The sequence below is a fragment of the Halichoeres trimaculatus genome, unplaced genomic scaffold (genome assembly GCF_033239565.1).
Source record: "Halichoeres trimaculatus isolate MK-OKI-2021-1 unplaced genomic scaffold, fHalTri1.1 fHalTri1_scaffold_17, whole genome shotgun sequence".
Taxonomy (NCBI): Eukaryota; Metazoa; Chordata; class Actinopteri; order Labriformes; family Labridae; genus Halichoeres; species Halichoeres trimaculatus.
In genome coordinates, this window is record NW_027437195.1 from 7,990,320 (window position 1) to 8,017,206 (window position 26,887).

The window sequence follows — 26,887 nt, forward strand, 5'->3', positions numbered from 1 at the left end:
CTCCCAGTTTTCTGCTTTATCCACTGTCTTGTCCTCTTCAAACAGTGAAGATGTGGATGCTCAAAAATAAAACTTTAAGTTTTTGAACAAACCAAAAAATTAAAAAAAGAATACAAAACAAAACCCTACATGATTTCTTTAAACAGCCATGAATAAAGTATTTACAGAATAAATATGAGGTTGTGTGCAGCCATATCTGTTCAAATAAATCAAGATTCTTGGAAGTCAAATGTTTTTTTTTTTTTCAATTAAAAAAAGACAAAAAAAAACAGAGGTCCTTAACCCCTTGATGGCTGTTGTGGCAAATTTGCAAAATACCTAGTCCGGTGTGGCTCTCTCTCTCTCTCTCTCTCTCTCTCTCTCTCTCTCTCTCTCTCTCTGTGTATGTGTGTGTGTGTGTGTGTAGATGAATTTAGACAGTAAGGGGTTAACCAACAGACAGACTTCTCATTGGTTCCTTTCTAGAAGGATGGAATCTCTGATAAATTCTGTCAAAAGAGGAGTAAAGGAACAGAGACGACATTAATCTTGCTGGTGAACAACTGGCCCAGTGTTTCTGCTTTGGTCTGATCTGTTTCTCCGTCAGGACTCCAGGGGGGGAGCTTCAAATCTTCAGCACAAGTCCATGAGCTGCTGATCACAGTGAGAAACAGGTACAGGTAGGTCAGAGATGATGAGGAGTCATGAGACTTTAAATCAGCTGATTATTTTGACAGCTCAGCTTTTTACAGAGAGGAGGAATTTATGTCAGATTTCTGTGATTAATTTTGTGGTGATGGTGGACACGGGAGCCTAACTGTCAGACAGAAAAAAGTACAGGAGAGCAGAGGAAAGATACACAGGAGAGTGATTCAGCTCAAGCTAAAAGATAACACAAGGGCTAAACAGTGATTGTGTTTATTTCAACCCACAGCAGTTATTCTGCAGCATGTGGGTTGGATGCTGCTGTCTTGAACAAACAAAATATGTTTTGATTCCAGTTGATCTAATACCAAAACAAACACACAAAGTCACATCTTCACAACAATGTGAGTGAGACTCTGAGCCAGGAGGTGGCAAGGCAGTTTTATTAAATCAGAACCTTGTCATAGCATCTTTAAAAGTTTTTGAATATTTTCAGTGTTTTTTCAATATTTGATGAGAATTAATTGAAATTGTCAATTTTTTTTCCTGTTCTGTTGTCACAAAGCATCATGGGAAATCGGATTTCAAAGAAATCACTCGAAGATGAAGTCAAAGAAGCTCTGGGAAAAAATAAAGAAGCCCTGGCTGCTGCAAAGATCCAGGAGTATTTAGACAAAGAGAAAAACATCCCTCTCAATATTGCCATCACAGGAGAGTCTGGCTCTGGTAAATCCTCCTTTGTTAACGCCATTAGAGGAGTGGATGATGATGATGAGGAGGAAGCTGCTCGCACTGGTGTTGTAGAAACAACAGAGGTGTCCAGAGCATACCCCCATCCTTGTTTTTCCAATGTCACCCTGTGGGATCTCCCTGGTGTTGGCACCATGAAGTTTCCTGCTGCGAAGTACCTGAAACTGGTTGGGTTTGAGAGATTCGATTTCTTCATCATCATCTCAGCTGATCGCTTCAGAGAAAATGACGTGAAGCTGGGGAAGGAGATTCAGAGGATGGGGAAGAATTTCTACTTTGTTCGCTCAAAGACTGACCAGGACATAAGAAATGAGAAAAGCAGAATGAAGAAAAGTATAAGGTACTTCAGTGAGGAAAAGATCCTTGAACAAATCAGGGAAAACTGCACCCAGGGTAAGTGACAAGTCCTAGTGAAGACAGTAAAGAACACAAGTGTCTTTTTTTTTTACCTTTAAATGTTAGACAAACAACAGCACTGTTAGCAATCTTTTATTTCCAGGATCAGTTTCTCCGATTACAGAAGTCAGATAACTTTCTGTTCTCTGTTCACTGACAGCTGATTTATCTGATCTAAACTGACTCAGTGTTTCACTTTGTAACTTTATCAACTTAGAACCTAATGTTCCAGACTCGGGAATATTTTAAAATGAACTTAACAATATATAAACTTAATAATCAAGCATCCTGAACAGTCAAATATAAATCAAAGACTGAGCTCAAAATTCTGTCTAAAATAAATGAAGTGTGGAGGTAGAGACAGTGTAGAGTTAACATTCAGACAAAGTAATGTTTGTTCTCATTTCTGTGTTTCAGTGCACATAAATTGTCAGGATTTGATCATCAAAGGTTTTGAGTTGGACCCAAGAGCAGACAGAGAGCAGAGAGCTTGTCAGTGTGAAAGAGGCAGGGCAGCAGAGCAGGAACTCGAAGGAGGCACTGGAAAAGAAGCAGAGACATGCAGGGTAAACTACAGGAAAACAGACAGAGATTAATCTCAAAAAGCTCAGAGAAATACTCAGAAGTAGGCTGAAGTACCGCAGGGTGTACAGGAATTCACTGGCACTGAGCTCTGAACCACAGGTGTGAAGGTGAGCCAGAGACAGCAGCAGGTAGGGCAGGGGGAGAGCAGCAAGGCACCGCCCACGAGCCAGAGGGTTGGAGAGAGAAGCTTCACATGGGCAGATCATGACATAAATATTATAAACAGAGAGGTTTGATGAGACACTAGACCACAGACCAGAACCAGGTTTTGCTTCCAGTTGTTCTCTGTTAAGTGAGATCACACATGAAAAAGCTTCAGCCTATTTTGTATTTTTTCTTGCAGGTCTTCAGAAACAAGGTTTTCAGTGTCCTCAGGTCTTCCTGGTCTCCAGCCATAAGCCCCACCTCTATGATTTCCCTGACCTTTTGAGGACCCTGGAGAGAGAACTTCCTGAACACAAGAAGAACGCCTTCCTGTTAGCCATGCCCAACACCAGCTTGGAGATGATCGACAGAAAAAAAAAAGCCTTTAAGTCCCAAATTAAATATGTTGCCACTCTCTCTGCAGCTGTCGCAGCTGTACCAGTTCCTGGTCTCTCTGCTGTTGTTGATGTTGGCCTGCTAGTTACTGTTGTTACTCAATATGTGTCAGGTTTGGGTCTTAGCATCTCCTCACTAAAGAGACTGTCCAACTACAGCGGTGTTTATATTGAGGACTTGAAGGAAGTCATTGTGTCACCACTTGCAGCAACAAAAATAACTCCTGAACTCGTTTTAAAAACAATGTCTCAAACTGCTATCCTCCCTGCTCTACTGATTGCAGAGGAAGGGTCCAAATTCATGCTCATAATTGGGATCCCTTTATCAATGGCCCTCTCTTTTACCTTCACCTACAAGGCTCTCAACCTTTTCCTCAATGACCTTTCTGAGGATGCAAAAAGAGTACTCCAGAAAGTGCTGGTTTGAACAGCAGAGAGTGATACTGATGTTCTACAGGTGATGGTAACCCAATCTAACCAAGGTTTGCCAGGCTGCAGAATGTACATAAAATAATTATTACTTCATATATATACTTCACGGAAGAATAATTTTAGTTCTAGCTTTCCTCATCTTTTTTTCGTTCTTAATACTTTTTTAAATGACTTATTACAGATATCTTTATAATGGCTAAACAACCTTAAGCTCAAAGAACATGGAAACATACATTTATCTTGTCTCTGATGGTAAAATAATAATAAAAAAATGAACTAAAAGTTTTTTTGTCACTGTTTGTATTTTGCTCCCAATACATGTGTTATACATGAAGAAGCCTTCAGATAAAATTGTCACAATGAGCCGAATATGGCATTTTGAATTTTACTTACATGTATGTTGATATCAAAGAGTGTCATGGTTTCTCTTTTACATGTTTTACATTGAAATAAAGAGAAGAAGAATATATTTTCTTCTTATCTCTCACTTAACATTTGTGTTTCTTCTTTGGTTACCAAATAACATTATTCTAGTTTTGTTTGAGTTCAATGACAGTTTGTTTTTATCAAACCATAATTTTATTCTTTTCACTTCTGTAGCAATGTATTTTAGTAATGTTTCCAAGTTCTTTCCAGAGCAGAAAATACTTGTATCATCAGTAAATAATATCAATTTCAACAAACTTGATACATATGAAGAATTTGGGGCCCAACACTGACCCCTGGGGGACACCACAAGAAATATCTAAAAACAAGGAACAAAATGTATCCAATTTCACAAACTGTTCTTCCTCCCTTAATTAGCTCCTTTCCCAACTGATCTCATACTGTTCCAGTTTATTGATTATTATGGGGTAACTGATGGTGTCTTATCCCTTTTTTTCAGGTCAATGAATACTTCCATTGCATACTTTTTATGGTCCATTAATTTTTTTTTATTTCCTACAATGATTCTATTAGTGCTTGGGAAGTTGAATGAATGAATGGCTTAATTTCATTTATGTGGATTACAAGTTAAACAGTGAGTAATACAAATAAATGGTAATCAGGAATAAATTTGAAAACAGAACAGGACAATCACTGATTTAGTTCCTCAGTTTACATGAGCGAAAAGGAGTAGGAAGAAGTATCAACTTATTTAATCCTACTCCTTTGAAATGTGTTACATTAAATTATAACACTGTCTATTGTTGACGAGACAAGTGCCTAGGGTCAGCACAGCAAGTGCCCCTAGTGGAATGGGCATTTCTTAAACATGTACAATGGATAAACAACATACCAGGTATACAGAAAAATACACTCATACAGATGTATTCTTAATGAATGTAGTTACTATTCCCTGTTAAATATATATATATATATATATATATATATATATATATATATATATATATATATATATATATATATATATATATATATGCTCTGAAAACAAGCTAACACCTTGTGATATTTATCCACTGACATACTTTTGGAGAATCATGTCTTTATGCCTTTTTTTGAACAGACCTGTGTTTAAAATTTGTTTAATTATGGGTCAGTTCAAAAAAAAGGCATAAAGATATGATTCTTCACTAGTTGATCTGTTTGCTCTGAAACCATACTGTCAGTCAGAGTGTAGCATGTGTTTGTCTATAAAGTTGTCCAGTCTGGTGTTGAATTGTTTTTTGACAATCTTGGAGAATTGTGGTAGTAAGGAGACAGGCCTGTAGTTCGTAAAATGTTTTTTGTTCCCCGTTTTGCAGAGTGGAATGACAACGGAAATGTACCAGTTTGGAATAAGTTAAAGATGTAAGTTTATGGTTTCACAATCCCCTCAATAAGCCTCAAATACTCATGTCAATGTCATTGCAGTCAGTGGATCTTTTACTTTTACATTTTTTAACAATATCCAAAACTTCTCTCTGATCTACTGCTGTGGGAAACATAGAACAAGGATTCCTTTCAATGTCAGCCTGGATTGTTAGCATGCTAACCACCTCCTCATGAATATTCAATTGGCCATGTTCTGTTAAACAATAACTGTGGCACTCAACAGAAAAACTGCACTTTCTCCCAGATTGCCCTGGCATAACAGTGAAAAAAAACAAGCAAACAAAAAAAAAACATTTCTGTTGATTTTTCTGACTGCTCTCATTCAAGTGTATGCTAGTCATGGGGCTCTTTCCACCAGCTATACAGCTCAACAAATTCTCTGCCTGCCTTATGTAGCCTTGTTTTGTGAGATTTTAAGCTTAAAGATAGTCAAACAGTATACTTAGAGGCTGGCTGATGGGGCGTTTTTTTTTTTTTTTTTTTTTTTTTTTTTTTACCCTTCCCTAAGCCACATCACAACCAAGAAAAGTGTCTTCTTTGGATATAGTTGTGTGGTAGACCATAGCTTCAACTCAACATGAATAAAATTAACAAGGATGTCTAAGTTGGTCCTAAGGTCAGCTGACATTATATTTGAGGGAACACTGTATCTGTACTGCAAAGAAATATACCCTTATCTTGAAAATGTACAAAAAATAAGAAATAGTAACATTGTAATATTGGTTGTCAAGTGTACCATGTTGTGACGAGTCGCTTCGTTCCGCCCTCTGGCTCCTCGTTGTCTGTGTTGATTGGCCGAAGACTGTGACGGGGAGTGTGGAGGCTGTTATTGGTGACGTGGGTAGAAAGTGCTGGGGCCGTTTGAAAGAGTCCCGGGAAGATGCCAGGAGGTGTGTGATCGTCGGAGTTAGAAATGCGGAAGTCGGGGTAGTTTAGTCCCTCATGTGCATTCACAAAAGACCCACAATCAACCTCCTCAGCATTCCGCCGGATTAGGACACCAACCAGTGAACAAGTACTCCGTAATTCGTCCTTTGGATACTCTGACCGTCACTACAGGCTGACCTGACGTGACTGACTGACTTTCGAACATCATCTTCTGTTGTGAGTAGTTTTTTTTTCCCCTCTCCTTTTCGCCTTTGGATTCAAATAGGATTTTTTTTCTTTTTGAACAAGGAACAAACTGTTTTTTTTTTTTTTTTCTTTTAACTGAACTTAGCCAAGCTTGATGGATTATTCCTTTATGAACAAACTGACTGGCACCCCTATGACTCAAGAACCTTCCAACTACAATAACAAAAAGAAAAAGTCACTCCATGTAATCTGTCACAATGTGATAAATAAATCAGATAATGCTATACACATGAGTGATAAATGTTTATTGAACACAGCAGTAACACATTTGTGAAATGGTGATAAACTGTACTTTTAATGTCTGTTGTATCCTATGATTACATTGTGATGTAATTCTACACTGTGACCACTAGGTGGCAGAAATCACCCATCACAACCTTATAGGTGCCAAAAACCAACAGGAAAAAAAATCAAGGGTAGTTCTGAACTTCAGAGATAAAGCAACGCAGAAAGAGAAAGAAATAAAGGCTCGAAACCATTTATTGGTCATAAAATCAAAACCATTATAAAATAAGTGGTTAAAAGGATTTATTAGGAACAGTATGTTGTTGTTGTTTTTTTAAGCCTGGCTCTCAAACAGTGGCAATTATTCTTTAAATAAGTCTGTAGTCACTGGTTTTCAGCCAGATGGCATCTGTTTTTTATTCCCCTGGTCAGAAGTAAAGGTGATACCTGGAGCTCTTTACCACTATTCTACTTTGTAAGTTTGATTCAGACACATGAAAACGATTCCTTTAAGCTAAAAGCTCTATCTGCGTTTGTTAGACTAAATCATACTTGCATTCATAACAAAATGAATGAATTAACCACAAAAAATATCATTGTATCTGTTTTATTCAGTCTTTCCTGTTAATTTCAAAAACTTTATACAAGCTTTAATTTTACCATGAAATGTGAAATAAAAGTAGCACCATGATGTAACATACAGTTGGTTTGAAACTTCATCTGTGACAAAGGTTTTCTAAATAGTCATTCATCATAATAAAAAGTGCACAGAAAATTTCAACACTAAGTGATTTCTCCCTGCATGACAAATTTCACCACATTCAGCTCCACTGCAAAGTTTCTGTGGGGTCAACAATGTGCAGCTTCTGTGCTGATATGTAGCTCTTTCTACTTTGACCAGTATCTTTTTTTGCCATACATTAGACGTAAAGCAGCAGTAGCGCAACTGTGAGTGTAGCAGCAACATGGACTGTCTTGGCAGCGCATCACCATGACGAAGCTTCAGCAAGATTAGAGCGCTATCTCCTGGATAAAATACTGCATCTCAATACCGCCACAGCTATTCACACTGGTGTAAAAGATGAAGCACACTTTTTAAATGTTTCAGAAAAAGGTCTTAAACATACGACTTGTACACCAGGTGTTTAGTAAATAATCGGTGACTGCTCCTCTCAGCCTTTGGTCTTCTGACCCAGGGACCTCTCAAATACCCTCTGTGCATCAGCAGCCAGCATGTCCAGGAAAATGCTGAGGCCTTTGTACGTTGTGGTAAAAGAGAGGGTCATTGCTACTGGGATCCCTATAAAGGGAATGAATTTGGATGCTTCCTCTCCTACCAATGCAGCAGCTTTGTTAGCACACTCAGCAAGCAACTTCAGCATGAGATTAAATGTTACTTTTTCTACTGCCAGTGGTGACTTGATGACTTTGAACAATTCATCTAAAGGAATCCCTGTACAGTTAGATAATCTCTGCAGTGATGGGATGTCTAGACCAAACCCAATTACATATCGAGTGACAACAGCAGCCAGCAGGACAGCATCACTGGAAGCAGAGAGACCAGGAACTGGTGCAGCTGCTACAGCTGCAGAGAGAGCAGCAAGGTATTTGATGTTGGAATGAAAAGCTTTTTTCTTTTTTTTGATCACCTCCAGGCTGATGTTTGGCATGGCAAACAGGAAGGCTTCCTTCTTGTGCTCAGGAAGTTCTCTCTCCAGGGTCTCAGCTAGGAGAGCGAAGTCATAGAGAGGGAGGTCAAAGCTGGACACCAGGAAGACCTGAGGATCCTTAAAACCTTGACCCCGAAGACCTGTGTCACAAAAAGACAGAAACAAAATGCAAATGAGTTTTCTGACTTCCTGGGTTGATTCTCACTGGTAGTGAGACCTCAACAGAAAAGTCAAAGTAACAAAATAATAAAAGCAAAGATCAGACGTTTTCTGAGGCTTTACAATAAATGATTTTGTCTTCATCTACACCTAGGTGAGCACATATATTTTTTAGATAATTCGGCACTAGTTCGGCCCGTCAAATCATCTGATATCTGATCAAAGCCAGTTTATTTACTTTTATCCACAGCGGACAGCACGCCCGGTACTTTATTAATTAATTAATTTATTTTTGATGAGCACCTGGCTCATCAGCTGGCCAAGTACACATCAATGATGCAACTACTTGAGGACTTGAGGATCATATTAATTTTAATATACCCATTCCACAGAAAGCAAGTTATAGAGAGCAGGGCAAACATGAGAGATTAAAACAGAATACACTGTAATCTTGCTAGCCTTTAATGTAATTTTTTTTTTTTAAATATACATTTCTGCTTGGAAAATGCTGATTTCACATCATTCAAAGATATTTAAACAATAAACATCTTGTGTGACTTGTAGCCTAAAAAAAAAAAAAATAAAATACAAATGTAAGAAAAACACTGAAAAAATGTTCGGCACACGCTTTGCAAGTACATCATGGACCTCCATCCTGGCTACGGCCCTGCACAGACACACACATACAGGCACTTTGGAGCTGTAAGTCGAAGAAGTGTCAAAAAGAACTAAAGGTTGTCTTATTCATGTTATCTGAGAAATTGCAGTTTGTCTCTAAAGTTAAATGACAGGATGTGAAACATAAGAAAAGCTGAAATAAAAGTGTCAGGTTTTCTTTCTCTTCTCAAAGGCTGTATGTGGTAAACTCTTATTTAGATTTAACCTACCTTGAACACAGTTGATCCTGATTTGAGTCAGAGTCCTTTCTTCACTGAACCCTCTCTGACATCTACTCTCATTGTTTATGTCCTGGTCGATCTTTGAGCGAATAAAGTAGAACTTCTTCTTCATCCTCTGAATGTCCTTCGCCAGCTTCACGTCATTTTCCGTGAAGCGATCAGCTGAGATGATGATGAAGAAATCAAACTTCTCAAATCCAACCAGTTTCAGGTACCTTGCAGCTGGAAATGCCATAGTGCCAACACCAGGAAGATCGGAAAAGGTTACATTGGGGAAGTTGGGATGTAGGTACGGTGTGACCGCCATGGTGGTTTCTTTAACACCAGTGGGAGCGGCTCTCTCATCCCAGTTATCTACTCCTCTAATGGCGTTAACAAAGGTGGATTTACCAGAGCCAGTCTCCCCTGTGATGGCAATATTGAGATGGATGTTTTTCTTCTTCTCTAAAAACTCCTGTATCTTTGCAGCAGCTGAGGCCATGTTGCTGTTCTGAAGATGTGCTCTGACTTCTTCTTGAAAATCTTTATACTCTTCATCTTCATATGACTTTTCCATGATGAATCTTGAAAACTAGGAGGAAAGAGCAATTAAAAAGTCATGAGATAAAAGGAAAATATGAAGACGTATAGTGGCAGACAGGGGCGAACTGGTTATCGGGACATTCTGGAGAATTCCGCTGTCCCGTAGTTGTGGACTAGGCCGGGTCAAAGTCCAGGGCTGTTTTTCAGTTCCAGTCTGCCACTGGTGGCAGATCAAGCTTTTATCAGATATTTGTTAAAATACATATTAAATACTTTTCAAAAATATCATAAGGAGACCACGAAAACACCAACTAGAAACCTTGTCCTATAGGGTGGTCTGATATCCTCAAAACTGACACCTGTCTGCATATCACTGACCATGAGACACTTTGAACAAAATCTAACGTCAGTCTGACGAATCATGTGAAGATAAAAAAGTTCACATGATAATGCATTATATTCACATGCACTGTCAACTGAGATCAAGTTTTCTTCTTCTGGATGAAACCTTAATCTATTAAAATAAAAAAATAAACACATTATATATATATATATATATATATATATATATATATATATATATATATATATATATATAAATGCACTGTACCAATATGCAGACACAATTAAACTCAAAGATTAAAAGCTACTCACCCTGGAGTCCTGATGGAGACACAGATGAGACAAATGCAGAACTCTGAACTATTTGTTCAACTGCAAAAGTAACACCCACAGCAATTATTCTTTACTTTATAAACAAAGTTTATCAGAGAGTCCAGCCCTGGACGGAAACCAATTAGATGTTTTCCTGTTAGATAAGGAACTCGGGCGTAAAGAGTAGCTGTCTTACAAGAAACCCTCATCTACAGGAAACAGTATGAATGCTCTGAAGAGCCCCTAGTTTGTCAAACTCCAATGGAGAAATTCCTAACCCTTTAGATGATTTACTAAAATGCCACAGCCTGCTATACTTAGTGAGCAAAATAGACGACAGTCACGCTAACCTCCTAATTGAGCCACTCAGGCACTAAAACTAATAAATGAACACATCGGCTACTTTATTAGGCACACCTGTCCAACTGCTCGTTAATGCAAATTTCTAATCAGCCAATCACATGGCAGCAACATGATGCATTTAGTTATGAAGACATGGTCAAGAAGATCTGCTGCAGTTCAAACCAAGCATCAGAATGGAGAAGAAAGGTGATTTAAGGGACTTTGAACGTGGCATGGTTATTGGTGCCAGACAGGCTGGTCAGAGTATTTCAGACACTGCTGATCTACTGGGATTTTAACCAACAACCATCTCTAGGGTTTACAGAGAATGGTCCCAAAAAGAGAAAATATCCAGTGAGCAGCAGTTCTGTGGGACTAAATGCCTTGTTGATGCCAGAGGTCAGAGGAGAATGGACAGACTGGTTGGAGCTGATAGAAAGGCAACAGTAACTCAACTAACCACTGGTCACAACCGAGGTCTGCAGAAGAGTATCTCTGAACACGCAACACGTCCAACCTTGAGGCAGATGGGCTACAGCAGCAGAAGACCACACCGGGTGACCCTCCTGTCAGCTAAGAACAGGAAACTGAGGCTACAATTCACACAGGCTCACCCAGGGGCGGAGTGGGACTCATTTTCAGCCCTGGAATTTCATACCTCAGACTGGCCCACTTTTTATCATGATCTATTGTATTAAAATAATGTAATTATAACTTTACATGTTAAGAGCGCTGATTAGAAAAAAATATATATATATGTATATCCTGTGACTGAGGGCGAGCAAAGTAGTCAAAAAACTATCAACAGACTCATCTTCATCTATCTCATCCCTAACTTGTGGTTCAGGGCTCTGCTGCTGCTGAGCTGCTGTCTCTGAAATCAGTCTTGGAGTAGACTCTGCTCTCCTTTTCACACTTCCTCCAGGTTCCATAAACTCACCTAAACCTGTGCAATAAGAATCAATGAAAATAAACAAGAAGATTTTGTTCAGTGGCAAAATATGCAGGTCTATTGCATCTAACACTCATCTTATTAATTTTCAATTGTGTGCTTTGTTTACCAACTTACTTTTGATGATAAAAAGGGCCACTAGTAATATTTGGGCACAGACAGTGATTATATTAAAATTGATGATTGCTTGTTTGCACACTCTTTTACAACAGCTCACCTGTTTCTCCAAAACTGACAGCAGCAATCTCTTCCTCATCACTGTCTCCTGTGTCTTCCTCTGACATTAAATCACATTTTAAAAATTAGTCAATAGTCAGTCTTCTGGTCAATTCAAGTCAATTTCATTATTGTAGTGCTGAATCATCAAGCATCAATTCTCTCAGGACAATTGTCATATAGAGTAGGTCTACACTATACTCTGATATTAATTCTAATTTCCACTCAGTGAACAATCCTACCTGCCCACTCTGCACCTGTGGTGGGCACATAGCTGGTTGGTGCTGCTGCATCTCACATCTGAGGGACTACAAGACAAAGTTTCCCCAGTTATGTGGTGTCGTCTCATTACATGGTGCAAGCTGCATTTTATTCAACACCTTGCCTTACCAGTTTAATCGCCATCCTCTACTGTTTCAAACTGTGAGCCCGTTTACGTTTTAATTTTTTACAAAAGATGCAATTTTTGCGCATTTTGAAGCTTCATTTTTCAGTGCTTTCCTATTTTCATTTCTAAGCTTCTCCGCGCCACCCTGGCTCTCTTGATCCACCTGGCTGTCAGTAACTATGAGCTGGCTCGTTGCACAGACTCCCACTGGCGGAGCTAATTGTTTTTAGCCTGCACGGACGTGCTGTTACGTCAGGATGCATCTGAGGAAAAAAAAAAAAAGCTGCTGATGGAGACGGCCCACGGGGACAGCGGTAATAGCATGTAGGTAATACTCATTCAGGGCCACGAATGAACACCAAACTAAAAAATTATATAAAAATATTAAAAATTGTTTATGTCTACCGGCTCTCGTGGGCCAAACTTCAGTCCGGCCCACCGGGAATTGTTCCGGTCCTCCCAATTAGCCACTCCGGGTATGGGCTCACCACACAGGCTCTGAGACTGCAAGGGAAGCTCAGCTTCCCCTAAAATGTCTCCAAAAGAAGTGGTGATATTTTCTGCTGTGTGTACATTTTATTGACAAAATCTGAGCTAGAATTCCTTCATCTTTTGTTCAGAATCAGCTACCTATCACAGGTAACTGGCTCCACCTCCTTCTCATTCATCCCGCAGTGTCTCAGCGCTTTAACACAGTCAGACGCTGAGCATCTTCTGACTTCAGCGGGGAAGCGTAGAGTGGGTTGTTCCACTGTGGAAACTGGACGGTCATTGGATAAACGCTGGGCTTTGTCCTGCCCATCAGATGCTCAGCGTCTCTGGGGGTCTATGAGGCAGTGGGCTGGCCTGGATGCTGGGCTTCTGTATGATGATTGGATGATCTGTCTGAGGCCAAATCCCTTTTTGATTGACAGTGAAATGAGCCAGTCAGCGATCTTGAAGTATAACCCTCCACCGGAGAATCTTCTCAGTTGTACAATCAGTTGATCTGGACTGATCCGGAGGCTTTATCGATCTCCAGCAAGTTAACTTTTCTTAAAAACGTTGAGCGTTGTGTTTAAAGATTGTCTCTCTTTTCACCAATAAGCAGCTACAGCTACAGCTACAGCTGTGGAGCTTCTCCCCCTGTCACTCACACTTACAGCCTGTAAGTGGAGTGGAGAGAGGAGCTTCTCCTGTATAAAGCGGCTCAAGTCTTACACTCGCAACACAATGGGCCAAAGCCATTTAAGCAGTCTAGCTCTGCTGGCCATTGAGAGAACACTGGTAAAATCCCTGAAAAAAAAACACCTGGTTGATATGACAGGTTCACAGATCATTTTCTTGAAAGGAACGGAGGGTAGAACTTACGTTTGAATAAATAAACAATTTATTGTAAGCCAGAAAAAAAATGAGCTTCCCCTCCTTGACTGACCAGCAGCTGCCACTGTCCTGGACATGTGCTTTTTCTGTGCAAATCTTGATGTGTCACTTCTTCCTAAGAATCAGCATGGATACAGATTATGTAGACCAATGATAAACTTCAACGCTATAATCCGTTGATGAGTATGTGTTTCACATAATAATGACAAGACATGCAAATGTATAAAATATCTTTATTTTTTTAAACACACAGAGATCCCACATAGCATTTTCACCTTTTAAGTTACCCAGCCATTAAGATCACGCTTGTCTTTGCTTACTAACAATTCAGTACTTCCTGTTATAAATTACCTACGTTCTTCCTTATTGTGTTGTAACAGTCCCAGGGTCAACATTTTTTATTCTATGGGCTCTAAAAGCCTGGCGCACCCTGTGCAGTGTTAATTTTGTGCTGCACACCACCGTGCGCTGCCAATTTGACAATTTGGTGGACCGTTTGCGCAGTGATGGGTGTGACTGCGTGCCAGGGGGAGTTGATGGCGCACCACACGGAGGTGTCAGCAGATTCATGTTGGCGCAGTGACAATTTCGTGCCAAAACAATGCACTGAAAGCTCGCGAGCTCCAACCTGGTCTATCCTCGGTGCAAAGCGAAGCGCACGATCCGCAGCTGTAATTTGGTGTCAGGCGCACATGTGCGCACATGTCATCAAAGCCTCAGAGGCAGGTTTCCAGAGTGTCAGGCACATTTTGATGCAGTAAACAATCACAGCAATCTATATTTAATGTAACTGTCCAAACCAGCATATACATTTGTATCTATATTAACTGTCCTGTCACATCTGATGTCAGATTAAAGCCGTTTGTCATAATGGAAAGTTAACCTGACGGCAGCTGGAAGTTTGATGCACATCTTACGATTAAACAATAAACAGCCTTAACATCTGATACTGAGTATATCTGGTTCTCTCATTTCATTTAATTCAAAGAAAAGAGGGAGAGAAAAGACGAAGAAAAAAGAGACAAAATAAATGTATGTCACTCAGGATTTACCCGTGATTTCCCATATTTCTCTGTTTTAGTCTTTGTTTTTAACATGATCTAAAAAGATGGAGTATATTATTGTAAGGAGGATGAGGCGGAGACACCAGGAGAGTATACAGTATATCACCAAAGGCTCTGCTCAGCGATGACAAACCAGGAGTGCAGGTGGATCAAAGTATTCTGAATGGATAAGCCAGCTGTGTAACTGCCTCTTCATTTTGTACTCCTATTAAAGACAAAGGAACAGATTAAATCTGTCCCGGGAACTGGCCCACACGGTGACGAGCTTCGTGTCGTCCGATGCGCTCCGCTGTCCATTCTCCTGCTGCAGGGACAGCGGCTCTGACGGTCTCCGCTATCGGGTCTTTCCAGCACACCGCGGTGCTGGGAATCACTCAGACCAATCAGACGCTGCGCCTCGGCCGCAGCACATTTAAAGGCGAGAAGAGGCGCTCATTTGATTGGTGAAAACAGCGCTCAGCTGTGTTAAACCCACTCACGGCTTTTCTCCTCCCTCTCTGCCATTTACGTGGAGAGGCGCAGTCAAGGCGCACCTTTGCGGTCCTCTGCGCCTTGACTGCGCCTCTCTTGGCACTGCAGGAAACTTGTAAAGTGCGCTGGTCACGCCCTGTCCGTGCGGCGAAAGCCGGCGCAGGGTGGGTGCGTCTGCGCTTGCGCCTGGTCTACGAAATTAGAGCCCAATGAAGGGCACACTCTCTTGAGTCTTCTTGGTCCATGACAGCTTGAAATCCATTATCGGCCTTCAAATTCAGCCTCCATAGGCTGCCGCCCCTGAATTAGAACACGGCTAGATGCTCATAGTAATCATTTCTGTCTTTTTTTAACAAAGTTTATCAGAGAGTCCAGCCCAATGGACGGAAACCAATGAGATGTTTTCCTGTTAGATAAGGAACTCGGACTGGCTACGTGAAGAGTAGCTGACTTACAGGAAGTTCTCATCTACAGGAAACAGTATGCATGCTCTGGAGAGCCCCTAGTTTGTCAAACTCCAATGGAGAGATTCCCACCCTTTTAAATGATTTACCAAAATGCTACAACCTGCTATACTTCATGAGAAAAATAGACTACAGTCACGCTAACCTCTTAATGGAGCTCATTCAGGCACTGGAATTAATAATATATATATCTATATATATTTTTTTTTTAAAGGTAATAGTGTAAACAACAATCATCTACACGCCAAAAAGTGAAACAGATATTTTACAGGAGTCCTAAGCTCAATATTTTAAATCCTACGCGGCATTGTAGGTGACTTTTATCATCAGTGCCTTTAACTCTGTTTTTAGCCTGCCACTTGTGTTGTTATCAGTGTCTTTAACCTAAATAGTTTAACCCGGACCCCAGCTCATGAAAATAGGAACAAAAACAAAAGTGTTGTGTTTATACATTTGTTCAATGTCATAAATTGTTGCATACATGTTCATTTTTTGTTGAAAAGACAGAATTAAGGAATAATCTTGAAAGAAAACTTTGCTATATATGATCTCATAAGAAAGAAAACATCCCCATTTAATTTATATAAAAGTGACATTACTAAAAGCAGGCTAACCATGGAGCTGCTGACAATCATCATGGAGGTGTTGATTTACTATATCATCTGGATCTGGTGCCTACCCACAGCAGCAAGACTACCTTTGGAGGGTTTGTGGGTCAAAATTTTACCATTTGAACTCATCTAACCTGAACCCCTAAAGGAATCTGTGGAGTGTCAATCGAGGATGAGAACTACCCAACTGACCAGCTGATCACCTCCACACCATTCTGTAATTACGCAGTGACGTATGTTAAAGGGGTCTCAACCAACATTAAGTGTGTAAATAAGCATACCTTACAGAAGTCTAACATTTTTGCATTTCATTTATTTTTTATTTTTTGTATTATTTTCAAAGTCAATAATATGAAAATGTAAGAAATAGTGACATTTTAATATTGATTATCAAAGCATGTGTCATGTAAAATGAATCAGATTATACCAACATGAGTGATACATGTTTATTGAACTCAACAGCAATATATTTATGAAATGGTGATTAACTTTATTTTTCATGTCTTTACTGTCTCTTTTTGATTATATTGTGGTATAATTCTACACTATGACTACTGAAAGACAGAAAACACTCATCACAATCTGACAGGTGCCAAAACTGAAATAGCAAAATCAAAACTGTTTTAGATCTTCAAAAAAAAAATGCATTGAAGAAAAGAATGAATGAATCAAAACCATTTATTGATCAGGACACCAAAACCATTAAAAAAATAAGTGGTTTAAAATATATTTTTTAGAGCAGATTTATTGTTATTATTATCTTAATTCCATTATTATTATTTTTGGTACCAAAACGATGGAACACATGCATTTGTACAAGAGGTTCACTGAATTTTACTTAGGGAATGGCCTTGAAATGTAGAGTTGTTACAGATGATGGCTTACAGTAGGCAGAATAAAACTATCAAAAGGCAAAATATTCAGTTTTAGCTAGTCTGGCGGTGATAGTGGTTGATTTATCTTTGAACAATAGCTTCGTATAACTTAAAGTGAGTTTTTGCAAGGTTATGAGAAGCACACATCAGCTGATGACACAGGAGTCTGGATCAGAGCTCTATCTCACACGCTTACCCGTGTGGGCAGGATGCTACTGTCCATTAGGAAACCATAACTTTGCCTGATTTATGTCTTACATTACGAACTGTATGTAACGTCAGTAATGTTTGATTCAAACTACAGCAAGGCAGCGAGAAATCTCCCGTTTCATCATGTTTGCCCTGCTTCAACATTTCTCTGCATCAGAGTTTGAGAAAATGCTACTAATCACCCTCCTTCTAATCAGCCGTCAATTGGAGCTGAAGTAAATGGCCCCTATTTATTTTCCTCTGGTCTAAAGTAAAGGTAATGCCTGGAGCTCTGTAACTGAACCTATTATTCTACTTTGTAAGCCTGATCTAGAAACCACGTAAATTACCCCTTTAAGCTAAAAGCTCTTTCTGCATTTTTTTGACTAAATTATACTTGAAATTATAAGAACATACATGAATCAACCCCAAAAAAATAATGATATCGGGTTTCTTAAATCTTTACTGTCAGTTTCACTAGCTTTACCTTAGCCTCAAATATACCGTAAAAAATGAAATATAATTAGCACTAATTTATAACAAGCAGTCTGTTTTTTGAGTAGTTGGAAAAAGCATTTCTAAATAATTATACAAAATTTTACAGAAGTGTGCATTCATTAAAGCACTTTGAGTGGTCTGAGACTAGAAAAGCACAATATAAGTCCTGGTCCATTTACCATTTCAATACCAACTGTACTGATTTCTCCTTGTGTGACAATTACCACTGAATTAAGTGACATCCACAATGTGCAGTGTCTGTGCTGCCGTGTAACTCTTTCTAGTTTGACCAGTATTTGTTCTCAACATAATGACCGAATTTGTACAGCACTAGCCAGGCACAGTATGATAACTGTGGGGTTAGCCTCAACTGTAACTGTCAGGATTGCACACCACTACGGCAAAGCTTCAGCTAGATAGCAGCACCATCTCCTGGATAAAATACTGCATTACAACTCAATCAGCTATTTGATACTGGTAAATGTGTTGCACTGGTGTGAAGGACACTTTTTAAATTAAAAAGGGTTCCAAAAGTGGACCTATACACCAGATTTTACAGAATTGAAAGGTGACTGCTTTTCTCACCCTGTGGTGTTCAGACCCAGGGCCTTTTCAAATACCCTCTGTGCATCAGCAGCCAGCATGTCCAGGAAAATGCTGAGGCCTTTGTAGGTTGTGGTGAAAGAGAGGCCAATTGATATTGGTATCCCAATAAAGGGAATGAATCTGGCTGCCTCCTCAGCTGCCATTGAAGCAGCAATGCCAGCACACTCAGGAAGCAACCTCAAGATGAGATTAGGTGTTATTTCTTTCAAAGCCAGTGGTGACTTGATGACTTCAAACAATTCATCCAAAGGAACCCCTGTACAGTTAGATAATCTCTGCAGTGATTGGGTGTCCAGGCCAAATCCAGATTTATATTTGATGACAGTGGTAACCAGCAGGCTGACATCGACAGGAATAGAGAGACCAGGAACTGGTACAGCTGCTACAGCTGCAGAGAGAACAGCAAGGTATATTATGTTGGACTGAAAAACTTCTTTCTTCCTTTTGATAACCTCCAGGCTGATGTTCGGCATGGCTAACAGGAAGGCTTCCTTCTTGTGCTCAGGAAGTTCTCTCTCCAGGGTCTCAGCCAGGAGAGCGAAGTCATAGAGCTGGAGGTCAAAATTGGTCACCAGGAAGACCTGGGAAGACATGAAACCTTGATTCTGAAGACCTGTGTCACAAAAAGACAAAAAAACAAACAGACAAAATTGTTGACTTCTTTGGTTGATTCTCACTGGTAGTGTGACCTCAACAGAAAACTCAAAGTAATCAAATAAAAATAGTAACAATTGGAGACTGATGTGTAATTTCTGTATCTATCTATCTATCTATCTATCTATCTATCTATCTATCTATCTATCTATCTATCTATCTATCTATCTATCTATCTATCTATCTAATTTTTTTTTTTTTCAAATGAAAATATCAAAGTATTGTTTACTTTTTTCCTAGTGTAATAACATTTTGAACACTGAGCCTTTTTCAGGTCATATATGACACATGCCTGTCATGAAACAGTGAAATAATTAAACATAAGCATGATCATATTTTGGTACGCAAACGGAACAGAAGTCACCCAGAGTTCAGAAGGTGCCTTGAAACTGACACAAAATCTGTTCCTGCAAACACAAAGCACCCACACTGTAATAAATAATCTACAGAGTAAACACAATGGGATCAGTTTGTTTTTTGTAGGGTGGTGCTGGGGGTTCATAACACTGTGAAGGTTCCTGAGCTAACATTTCAATGACTGACTTCATGGCAGAAAGATTTGGTGTATGACGCCCCTGATCTGATCTACACAGATGAGGAGGGTGGTTGTGATTTGGAGAAGATTGTGTCAGGACAGGATGAAAACAAAACTCAGATTACAGTTAAGTTTCCTGCCACTACTCTGAATGCAGACTAGTTTATAATACACAATTCATAACCTAATATTTGTGTTCTAAATGCCAACCGTTAAGTTAACGTTGATAATTATGATTTCTTATGACATAGCAGCAAGGATAATGGTTAATGGTTTCAGTGGTCGTTATAAAATTAATTTCAACAGTTCCAGAAGTTCATGCTATCTAGTAAAATATATTTAACTCATTATGGATTTTATGATTTCAATGTGAATCAGGGTATGATATTGTGTAGTAGTATTTTTCTTTTCTCTAAAAAGTGAATGTTGTCTATTTAAAAAAATAAATTCTCCTTGCTTTCCAACACAGTTTTCATTAATTACTGCAAAAGAGGCTATTTTAACATTCTAAATAGTTCTGTAGTTTAAAATTTGGAAAAGACAGTTACTATGAGCCGTCCCTTTGTTCAGGTCAAAATAAATCCAAAACACATTGAAAAGTTATAAAATATTAACAGTGTGTAAGGGTTAAAGAAAACTTACAGCTTCTGTGTTTGTCAAACATAATAAAAGCTAAAACAAACACACCAGTTTTTTTCTCGTCTCAAAGGCTTTATGTGTGAAACTCAGTTGACCTACCTTGAACACAGTTGATCCTGATTTGTGTGAGAGTCTTTTCTTCACTGAAATCTCTCTGACATCTTCTCTGATTGTTTACGTCCTGGTCGATCTTTGAGCGAACAAAGTAGAACTTCTTCCTCATCCTCTGAATCTCCTTCGCCAGCTTCACGTCGTTTTCTCTGAAGCGATCAGCTGAGATAATGACAAAGAAGTCAAACTTCTCAAATCCAACCTTCTTCACATACTCTGCAGCAGGATATTTCATGGAGCCAACACCAGGAAGATCCCAAAATGTTACGTTGGGGAAGCTTGGATGGGGGTACGGTGTGACCTCCATGGTGGTTTCTTGAACACCGGTGGGAGCGGCTCTCTCATCCCAGCTGTCAACTCCTCTGATGGCGTTAACAAAGCTGGATTTACCAGAACCAGACTCTCCTGTAACGGCAATATTGAGAGGGATCTTTTTCTTCTTGTCTAAATATTCCTGGATCTTTGCAGCAGCTGAGGCCATGTTGCTGTTCTGAAGATGTGCTCTGACTTCTTCTTGAAGTTCTTCATAGTCATGTAACTTTTCCATGATGAATCTTGAAAACTGGAGTGAAAGAGAAATGAAAAGTCATCAAATGTAGGGAAAATGTAAAGAAGTATAGTAGCAGATCAAGATTTTATCAGATTCTACAGGTTGGACTTGATATCTTCAAAACAGAAGCCCCTCGGCACATCAATTACCATGAGACATGACAAAATCTCACGTTAGTCTAATAGATCATGTCATAAAAAAAGGTGTTTGTCCTCTTCCTGTGATGATGATGCTGATTATATTCAGACACACACTGGATAAATGCACCACACTTTTAACTAACATTAAAACTTCTAAATTCATACATTATTCACACTGCGATGCATTTTAATGAAAATAAACATAGAAATGCACTGTACCAATATGCAGATTACCCTTTAACTCTTTAAAGATTTAAAGCTACTCACCCTGGAGTTCTGATGGAGACACAGATGAGACAAACGCAGGACTCTGAACCAGTTGCCCTACTTCAAAAGTAACACCCACAGCAATTATTCTTTTCCTTTATAAACAAAGTTTATCAGAGAGTCCAGCCCTGGACGGAAACCAATTAGATGTTTTCCTGTTAGATAAGGAACTCAGACTGGCTACGTGAAGAGTAGCGTACTTGCGGGAAGTTCTCATCTACAGGAAACAGTATGAATGCTCTGGAGAGCCCCTAGTTTGTCAAACTACAATGGAGAGATTCCTAACCCTTTAGATGATTTACAAAAATGCCACAGCCTGCTATACTTCATGAGAAAAACAGGCTACAGTCACACTAACCTTTTAATTTGACCAACTCAGGCACTGACACTGATAAAAAAAAAAAAAAGATAATATTGTAAAAAAAAAAATGTGTACACGACAACAAATAAAAAGGATCCTGGATGTTTTTGAAAATGTTACTTTAAATCAAAAGCCTAATGAAATACGATATTAATACAATAATAAAATCAACAAACTCACATCTGTTTTAGGTTCAACAAGAACATGATCTTACACTAAATAAAATACTTGGGTATTCAACCGAACAGTCTCATACTTATCAACATCACACTTGTATATTAATCATCAAGTCACAGTGTTTCCTCATAGTGTCTGCTTCCTGCTTTTTTACTGGAAAAGTCATCAGTGGTGTCCTCATATGACAGCTACTTTCCCATCTCATGGTTGATGCTGAATATGGCAAAACTAGTGTGGTGATCCTGCCACATGGATGACCTTAGCACAGGCCACAGTCACAGGTGGAGTGCAATTAACTGTCAGGGAAACCCACAGACTGGGATACGGCTCCTCCATGTTTTTTTTTGTTTTGTTTTTTTTTTGTTTTTTTTGTGGAGGAAAATTCTAGAACCAGTTCTTTAATATTGGTACCCCTTAAAAGAAAACTGGAGAATCTTCAGGTCTCAGCTTAACTTTATTGGTCATTACATGCAAAAGGTCAGCGCTGGATTCTTTCTGGCAGAAGTTCACTCTGGAGTCCCTGGACACAAAGAGCAGCTTACAAATAGGTTTCACCCTTATACTTTTGGGATACACACTCAATATCCAATACACACAGTTACGGTCTTACACAACCGTCTGCTATTGGCCAAATAATGAACATGTGAGTAGGGATGGGTACCCAAAAAGGTACTTTTGTAGGTACCGACCGAATTCTGTCAAAAGTACCGGGTACTGATTTACGTAAAACCAAAAGGTACCATGTTTAGGTACCTAAACGAATCCTCGTGTCTGTGAGGGAGTGGAAGAGTAGGTGATTTTCCATGCGAGGCATGAACCCAGCATTGCAAGGTTATATATTGAAGAATTGGTATATTAAAATGAAAAATGTTTATATTTGTTATTAAACAAATTGATATTTATTTACCACATAAACACAAAAAAGAACGGAAAATTGGTACCATTGAGTACTGTTATCGATTGCCAGGTACCAGGCATCGGTACCGTATCGTATCAAATGTGAAAGGTACCCATCCCTACATGTGGGTGCCAACAGACACACATGTTCCCTTCTAGGTGTGTATTAATATAAGTGTTTGTTTGTGTATGTGTAGCAGACGCGTACCTAAATTATCAGAAGAAAGGAAAAGGAGGATAGAGGAAACCAGGGGGGAGAGGGAAGCTGAGGTCAGGGTTGATGAACCCAACCACAGCTGTGAGGAGTCCTGCACTTCTAATCAGTAAACTGGCCTTGGCTACTCAGAGGACACTTACACACAGAACTTTAGTAAAGGAGCAACTATTAAACTTTTGTGAGGCAAACATTAAAAATTCAGTGAGGGTAATCAAGTATAATATGCAAACAATAAATTCATTATGGTTACACAAAAACATATAATGCAATATACAGGCTAAAAATCTAAACATCTAACAAAAGTGAGAAGCATTGGAGCAGTCATGTCATCATATGGCAAGGTCGGCAGTTCTTTCTTTCTCCACAGCTCACTCGTTTCCATCCATGTCACGTTCATCTCCAGAGCTTTATGTCCTGCAGAGGTTGTCACTCTGGTAGAGCCCAAAGGTAGGCAGCTGACTATGTACGCCTGCAGATGAAGATGGCCTTGCTACTTCCAGGTCAGGCAGAGGTCCTGCAGAGAATAGCGTCTGAAAGCGTTAAAGTCCCCTCTCTCCCCGGTACCATAATGTTGAGTAGTGTCTCGAAGTGATCGGAGTACCAAGGAGACTCATAGAGCTTCATTCATAAGCATGGAGTTGGTTAAAAAAATAACATGATTTCTATTTTCCCTGAGGTCTAATATATAACTAATATCCAGTGTTCCTGAGACACCATAAACAAAAGTTATATCAACAGGGCTCAGAGTTCATGATCCAATACACACTTAGATAAAGGCTAAATAATTACTGAATAATCTAATAATGACTCTTATTACCTACAAAGTGATCCATGTGATTCTAAACAGCACACAGAATAAACAGAGTGCAGGTTTTCTTCATGTGTTATTGTCAGAAAGGTCACAAAGAGTCAAAATTAGACAAAGTACTGTAACTGTTAATACTCTTTTAGAGTTATTACAGCGCACATGTGCAGACACATAAATAGCCGTTAAAGCTGACTAACAGATGATCCAGCGGTGAGCAGCTGATATGTCATACAAAAGTATGTCGCTTCATGTGACGCTCAGGAAAGGACAACCGATTAATCTAAAAACAAGTCTTGTGTTTACTTTATCCTCCCTTCATTTCCTCGTGTCTCATCATGCATCTCTGGTGGGGGGAACTAAAGGGCTTTTCTAGGCTTTCTACTCATACTTCTAAGCATACTTTTATTCAACTAGACATACTTATCATATTACTTATCCTTCTAGGTCAACTCCTAGTACAACAAGGAATACTACTCATGCTGCTTATACTTCTCAGCAATCTGCTCAAACTACTGGCTATACCAATGATACTAATTATTATACTTCTAAGCATACTACTTATGCTGTACTACTCATACTACTAGGTCTACTAGTCATAAAACTTCTAAACTACTAAACTAACTCATACTACTGGGTCTACTACTGATACTACTTGTAATGCTTCAGAGCATACTACTACTACTACTACTACTACTACTAATTATACTAAGCATACTACCCATACTTCCCATACTTGTAAGCATACTAACAATACTACTGGGCATACTATTCAGTCAACCATCTATTCTTCTTGTACTACTCATACCACTAGACACACTTTTCATTCTACTAAACATAGTGCTTATTCTACTGATACTACTAGGCACACTACTAGGCATACTAATCATACTTTAAGGCATACTGCTCATAATATAAGGCACACTTCCCCAACTTTCTAGTCTACTCAAACTACTCATATGACTTGTCATGCTAAGCAGACTACTCATACTACTCATACTTGTTAGCATACTACTCATAATACTAGGTGTAACCCTCTAACTACTAGTTATACTTCTCATACTTCATATCAGACATCTAAAGCATACTACTCATACAACTCATTCTTCTAGGCATACCACTCATAATACTAGGGAAACTTCTTTTTCTACTGGCATGACTATGTATACTATTCATACGATGAGGCATTCTACTATTCTACTATCTACAACTCTATTCTCTACTACTATGCATACAAAGAAAAACAACCAGGCTTACTCTTCATTTTACTAAACATACTACTTCTACCTCATACACTTCTAGGCATCCTGCTCATTCAACTAGCCATACTACCTAAACTCTCGTACTTCAAACCATACTGATCATTATACCTGGCATACTTCTTATTCTTCTAGGCATTTTTCTCATACTACTATCCATATTACTAAGCATCCTACTTATACTTCTAATAACTTTAGGCGTACAGCTTATTCTTCCAAACATACCATCCGTTCTTCTAGGCATACTATTCATGATACTTGGCTTTACTACTCTTACTACTTAGCGTACTCCTCAAACTGGAAGTGATACTATACAATGTTGAAGGCATTTTACTTTTGGTACTTATTGGCTGACAATTTATACTACAAGGCATGTGAGAGTCCGATATGAATCGAGGTCCAAAAATGTAACAACAACCCAAAAGCTAATATAAATGTATTTTGTAATATCTAAAATATAATAACTGACCCAAAATAAAACAGAAATGCTGAGCCCGAAATGTTAAAAAAAAAGAAAGAAAAAAAAGCGTACTTGTACTTCTGGGCATACATCTCATATGAGTGGGTATAACTCTTATTTTGTAAGGCATACAACTAAAACTCCCAATGTAAACTATTTATACCACTCATACTACTCGTACTTCTCGGCATTCTAATGCTGCTACTCGGCATACCACTCATATTTTTTCATAAAATCTATGCTATTACGTATACTTCTAATACTACTCATAATACTTAACATTCTACTCTCTCTCATACAAGTGGGCATACTTCATGTACTTTTAGGCAAACTACTAATACGACCCTTACTACTAAGCATACAACTCGGCATACTTCTACTAGGCATTCTGCTCTTACATTTCATACTTTTAGGCATACTCCTTATACTACAAGGCATGCTACTCATACTACTCGGTATACTGTTCCTACTTCTCCTGTGATTTACGGCAGCAGAAGTCAGATATACTATCATGGCAGTCTCCAGCTCAAATAAAACTGTTTCAGTTTTTCTGTCTGTGGTGCCATGATAGCATACAAGGATTTATAAATTTGGGGAATTAGCTCAAGGGATATGGTTCTCTTTTAAGTAGGGCCATAGATGGCCCTACTTAAAAGAGAGAACCTGTAACAAAAAAGTGACATAATCTAGGTTTTTTTTTTTTTTTTGACCTTGAAGTAAAAAAAAAAACACAACACTAAGATTGATAAATTGAACACTATAAATGGACAGCATTCTGATCACTCAGTTTCACTTCATTAAATAACAGGCGTTTGGAGCCGAGTGCGTCCTTATATTTACCATTAAGCTCTATGGGCCCAGCACCCCTCGTGTGAGCACAATTTGTGTTGGAAAATAATCCTCACTGTAACAGCAGAAGTGGTTGTGTGTTCCACAAAGTCATGTTTTTGCAGTTATGCCATGTGTGACCGTTTTAAATAACCCCATTATTTCAGATGTGCCTGACTGCAATGCATCAGTTGAAAAATGTAACACAGTCCAACTGTTGAAAATCTGTATCTTTGGTACAGGATGTCATGGAGGACATCAAAAGGACTGCATCTATCCCTAAAAGCTCTTTCTCTACTCTCACAATCCGCACACCAACTTCAACAGAATATTAGAAGAATGGGCAGACCATTTTCCAAATGAACTGATTGATCAGGAGGTGGTGCTTTTGTACTCTTTGATCTCTTGTCCTGAACTGAAGCTGCTCTGTAGCAGGTTAGCTGTTTGACCTGAGTTACCATGGTGATTTATCCTGTTGAAAAGTGAACCAGCATTGAAGGACAGTTTCAAGTCTTTGAAAAAACAAACCACACAGCTTTTATTGG

At 39.0% G+C, this 26,887-nt stretch overlaps 3 protein-coding genes across 3 annotated transcripts; 1 reads left to right on the forward strand and 2 right to left on the reverse strand.

Moving 5' to 3' along the window:
* Positions 1 to 1,193: 1,193 nt before the first annotated feature.
* LOC141806760 (interferon-inducible GTPase 5-like) lies at positions 1,194 to 3,321 on the forward strand. The gene is made up of 2 exons (XM_074692431.1): positions 1,194 to 1,767; positions 2,699 to 3,321. The coding sequence occupies exons 1-2, from the start codon at positions 1,194 to 1,196 to the stop codon at positions 3,319 to 3,321; spliced, it is 1,197 nt and encodes a 398-aa protein (XP_074548532.1).
* Positions 3,322 to 7,300: 3,979 nt separating this feature from the next.
* On the reverse strand, positions 7,301 to 10,459 carry LOC141806928 (interferon-inducible GTPase 5-like). The gene is made up of 3 exons (XM_074692645.1): positions 10,405 to 10,459; positions 9,217 to 9,799; positions 7,301 to 8,310 (listed from the first exon to the last, which is right to left on the reverse strand). The coding sequence occupies exons 2-3, from the start codon at positions 9,782 to 9,784 to the stop codon at positions 7,673 to 7,675; spliced, it is 1,206 nt and encodes a 401-aa protein (XP_074548746.1). The 5' UTR covers positions 9,785 to 9,799; positions 10,405 to 10,459; the 3' UTR covers positions 7,301 to 7,672.
* Positions 10,460 to 17,016: 6,557 nt separating this feature from the next.
* Positions 17,017 to 21,392, reverse strand: LOC141806834 (interferon-inducible GTPase 5-like). The gene is made up of 3 exons (XM_074692519.1): positions 21,339 to 21,392; positions 20,370 to 20,943; positions 17,017 to 19,055 (listed from the first exon to the last, which is right to left on the reverse strand). The coding sequence occupies exons 2-3, from the start codon at positions 20,926 to 20,928 to the stop codon at positions 18,418 to 18,420; spliced, it is 1,197 nt and encodes a 398-aa protein (XP_074548620.1). The 5' UTR covers positions 20,929 to 20,943; positions 21,339 to 21,392; the 3' UTR covers positions 17,017 to 18,417.
* Between the last annotated feature and the right edge of the window lie 5,495 nt (positions 21,393 to 26,887).

What these genes read in the sequence shown, in the direction of transcription:
- LOC141806834 (XM_074692519.1), bottom strand. Translation starts at nt 20,928, where the DNA reads ATGGAAAAGTTACATGACTATGAAGAACTTCAAGAAGAAGTCAGAGCA. An exon ending in CAGGATCAACTGTGTTCAAG is followed by an intron (nt 19,056 to 20,369) that starts GTAGGTCAACTG and finishes TTTGTGACACAG; the next exon opens with GTCTTCAGAATCAAGGTTTC.
- LOC141806928 (XM_074692645.1), bottom strand. Translation starts at nt 9,784, where the DNA reads ATGGAAAAGTCATATGAAGATGAAGAGTATAAAGATTTTCAAGAAGAA. An exon ending in CAGGATCAACTGTGTTCAAG is followed by an intron (nt 8,311 to 9,216) that starts GTAGGTTAAATC and finishes TTTGTGACACAG; the next exon opens with GTCTTCGGGGTCAAGGTTTT.
- LOC141806760 (XM_074692431.1), top strand. Translation starts at nt 1,194, where the DNA reads ATGGGAAATCGGATTTCAAAGAAATCACTCGAAGATGAAGTCAAAGAA. An exon ending in CAGGGAAAACTGCACCCAGG is followed by an intron (nt 1,768 to 2,698) that starts GTAAGTGACAAG and finishes TTTTTCTTGCAG; the next exon opens with GTCTTCAGAAACAAGGTTTT.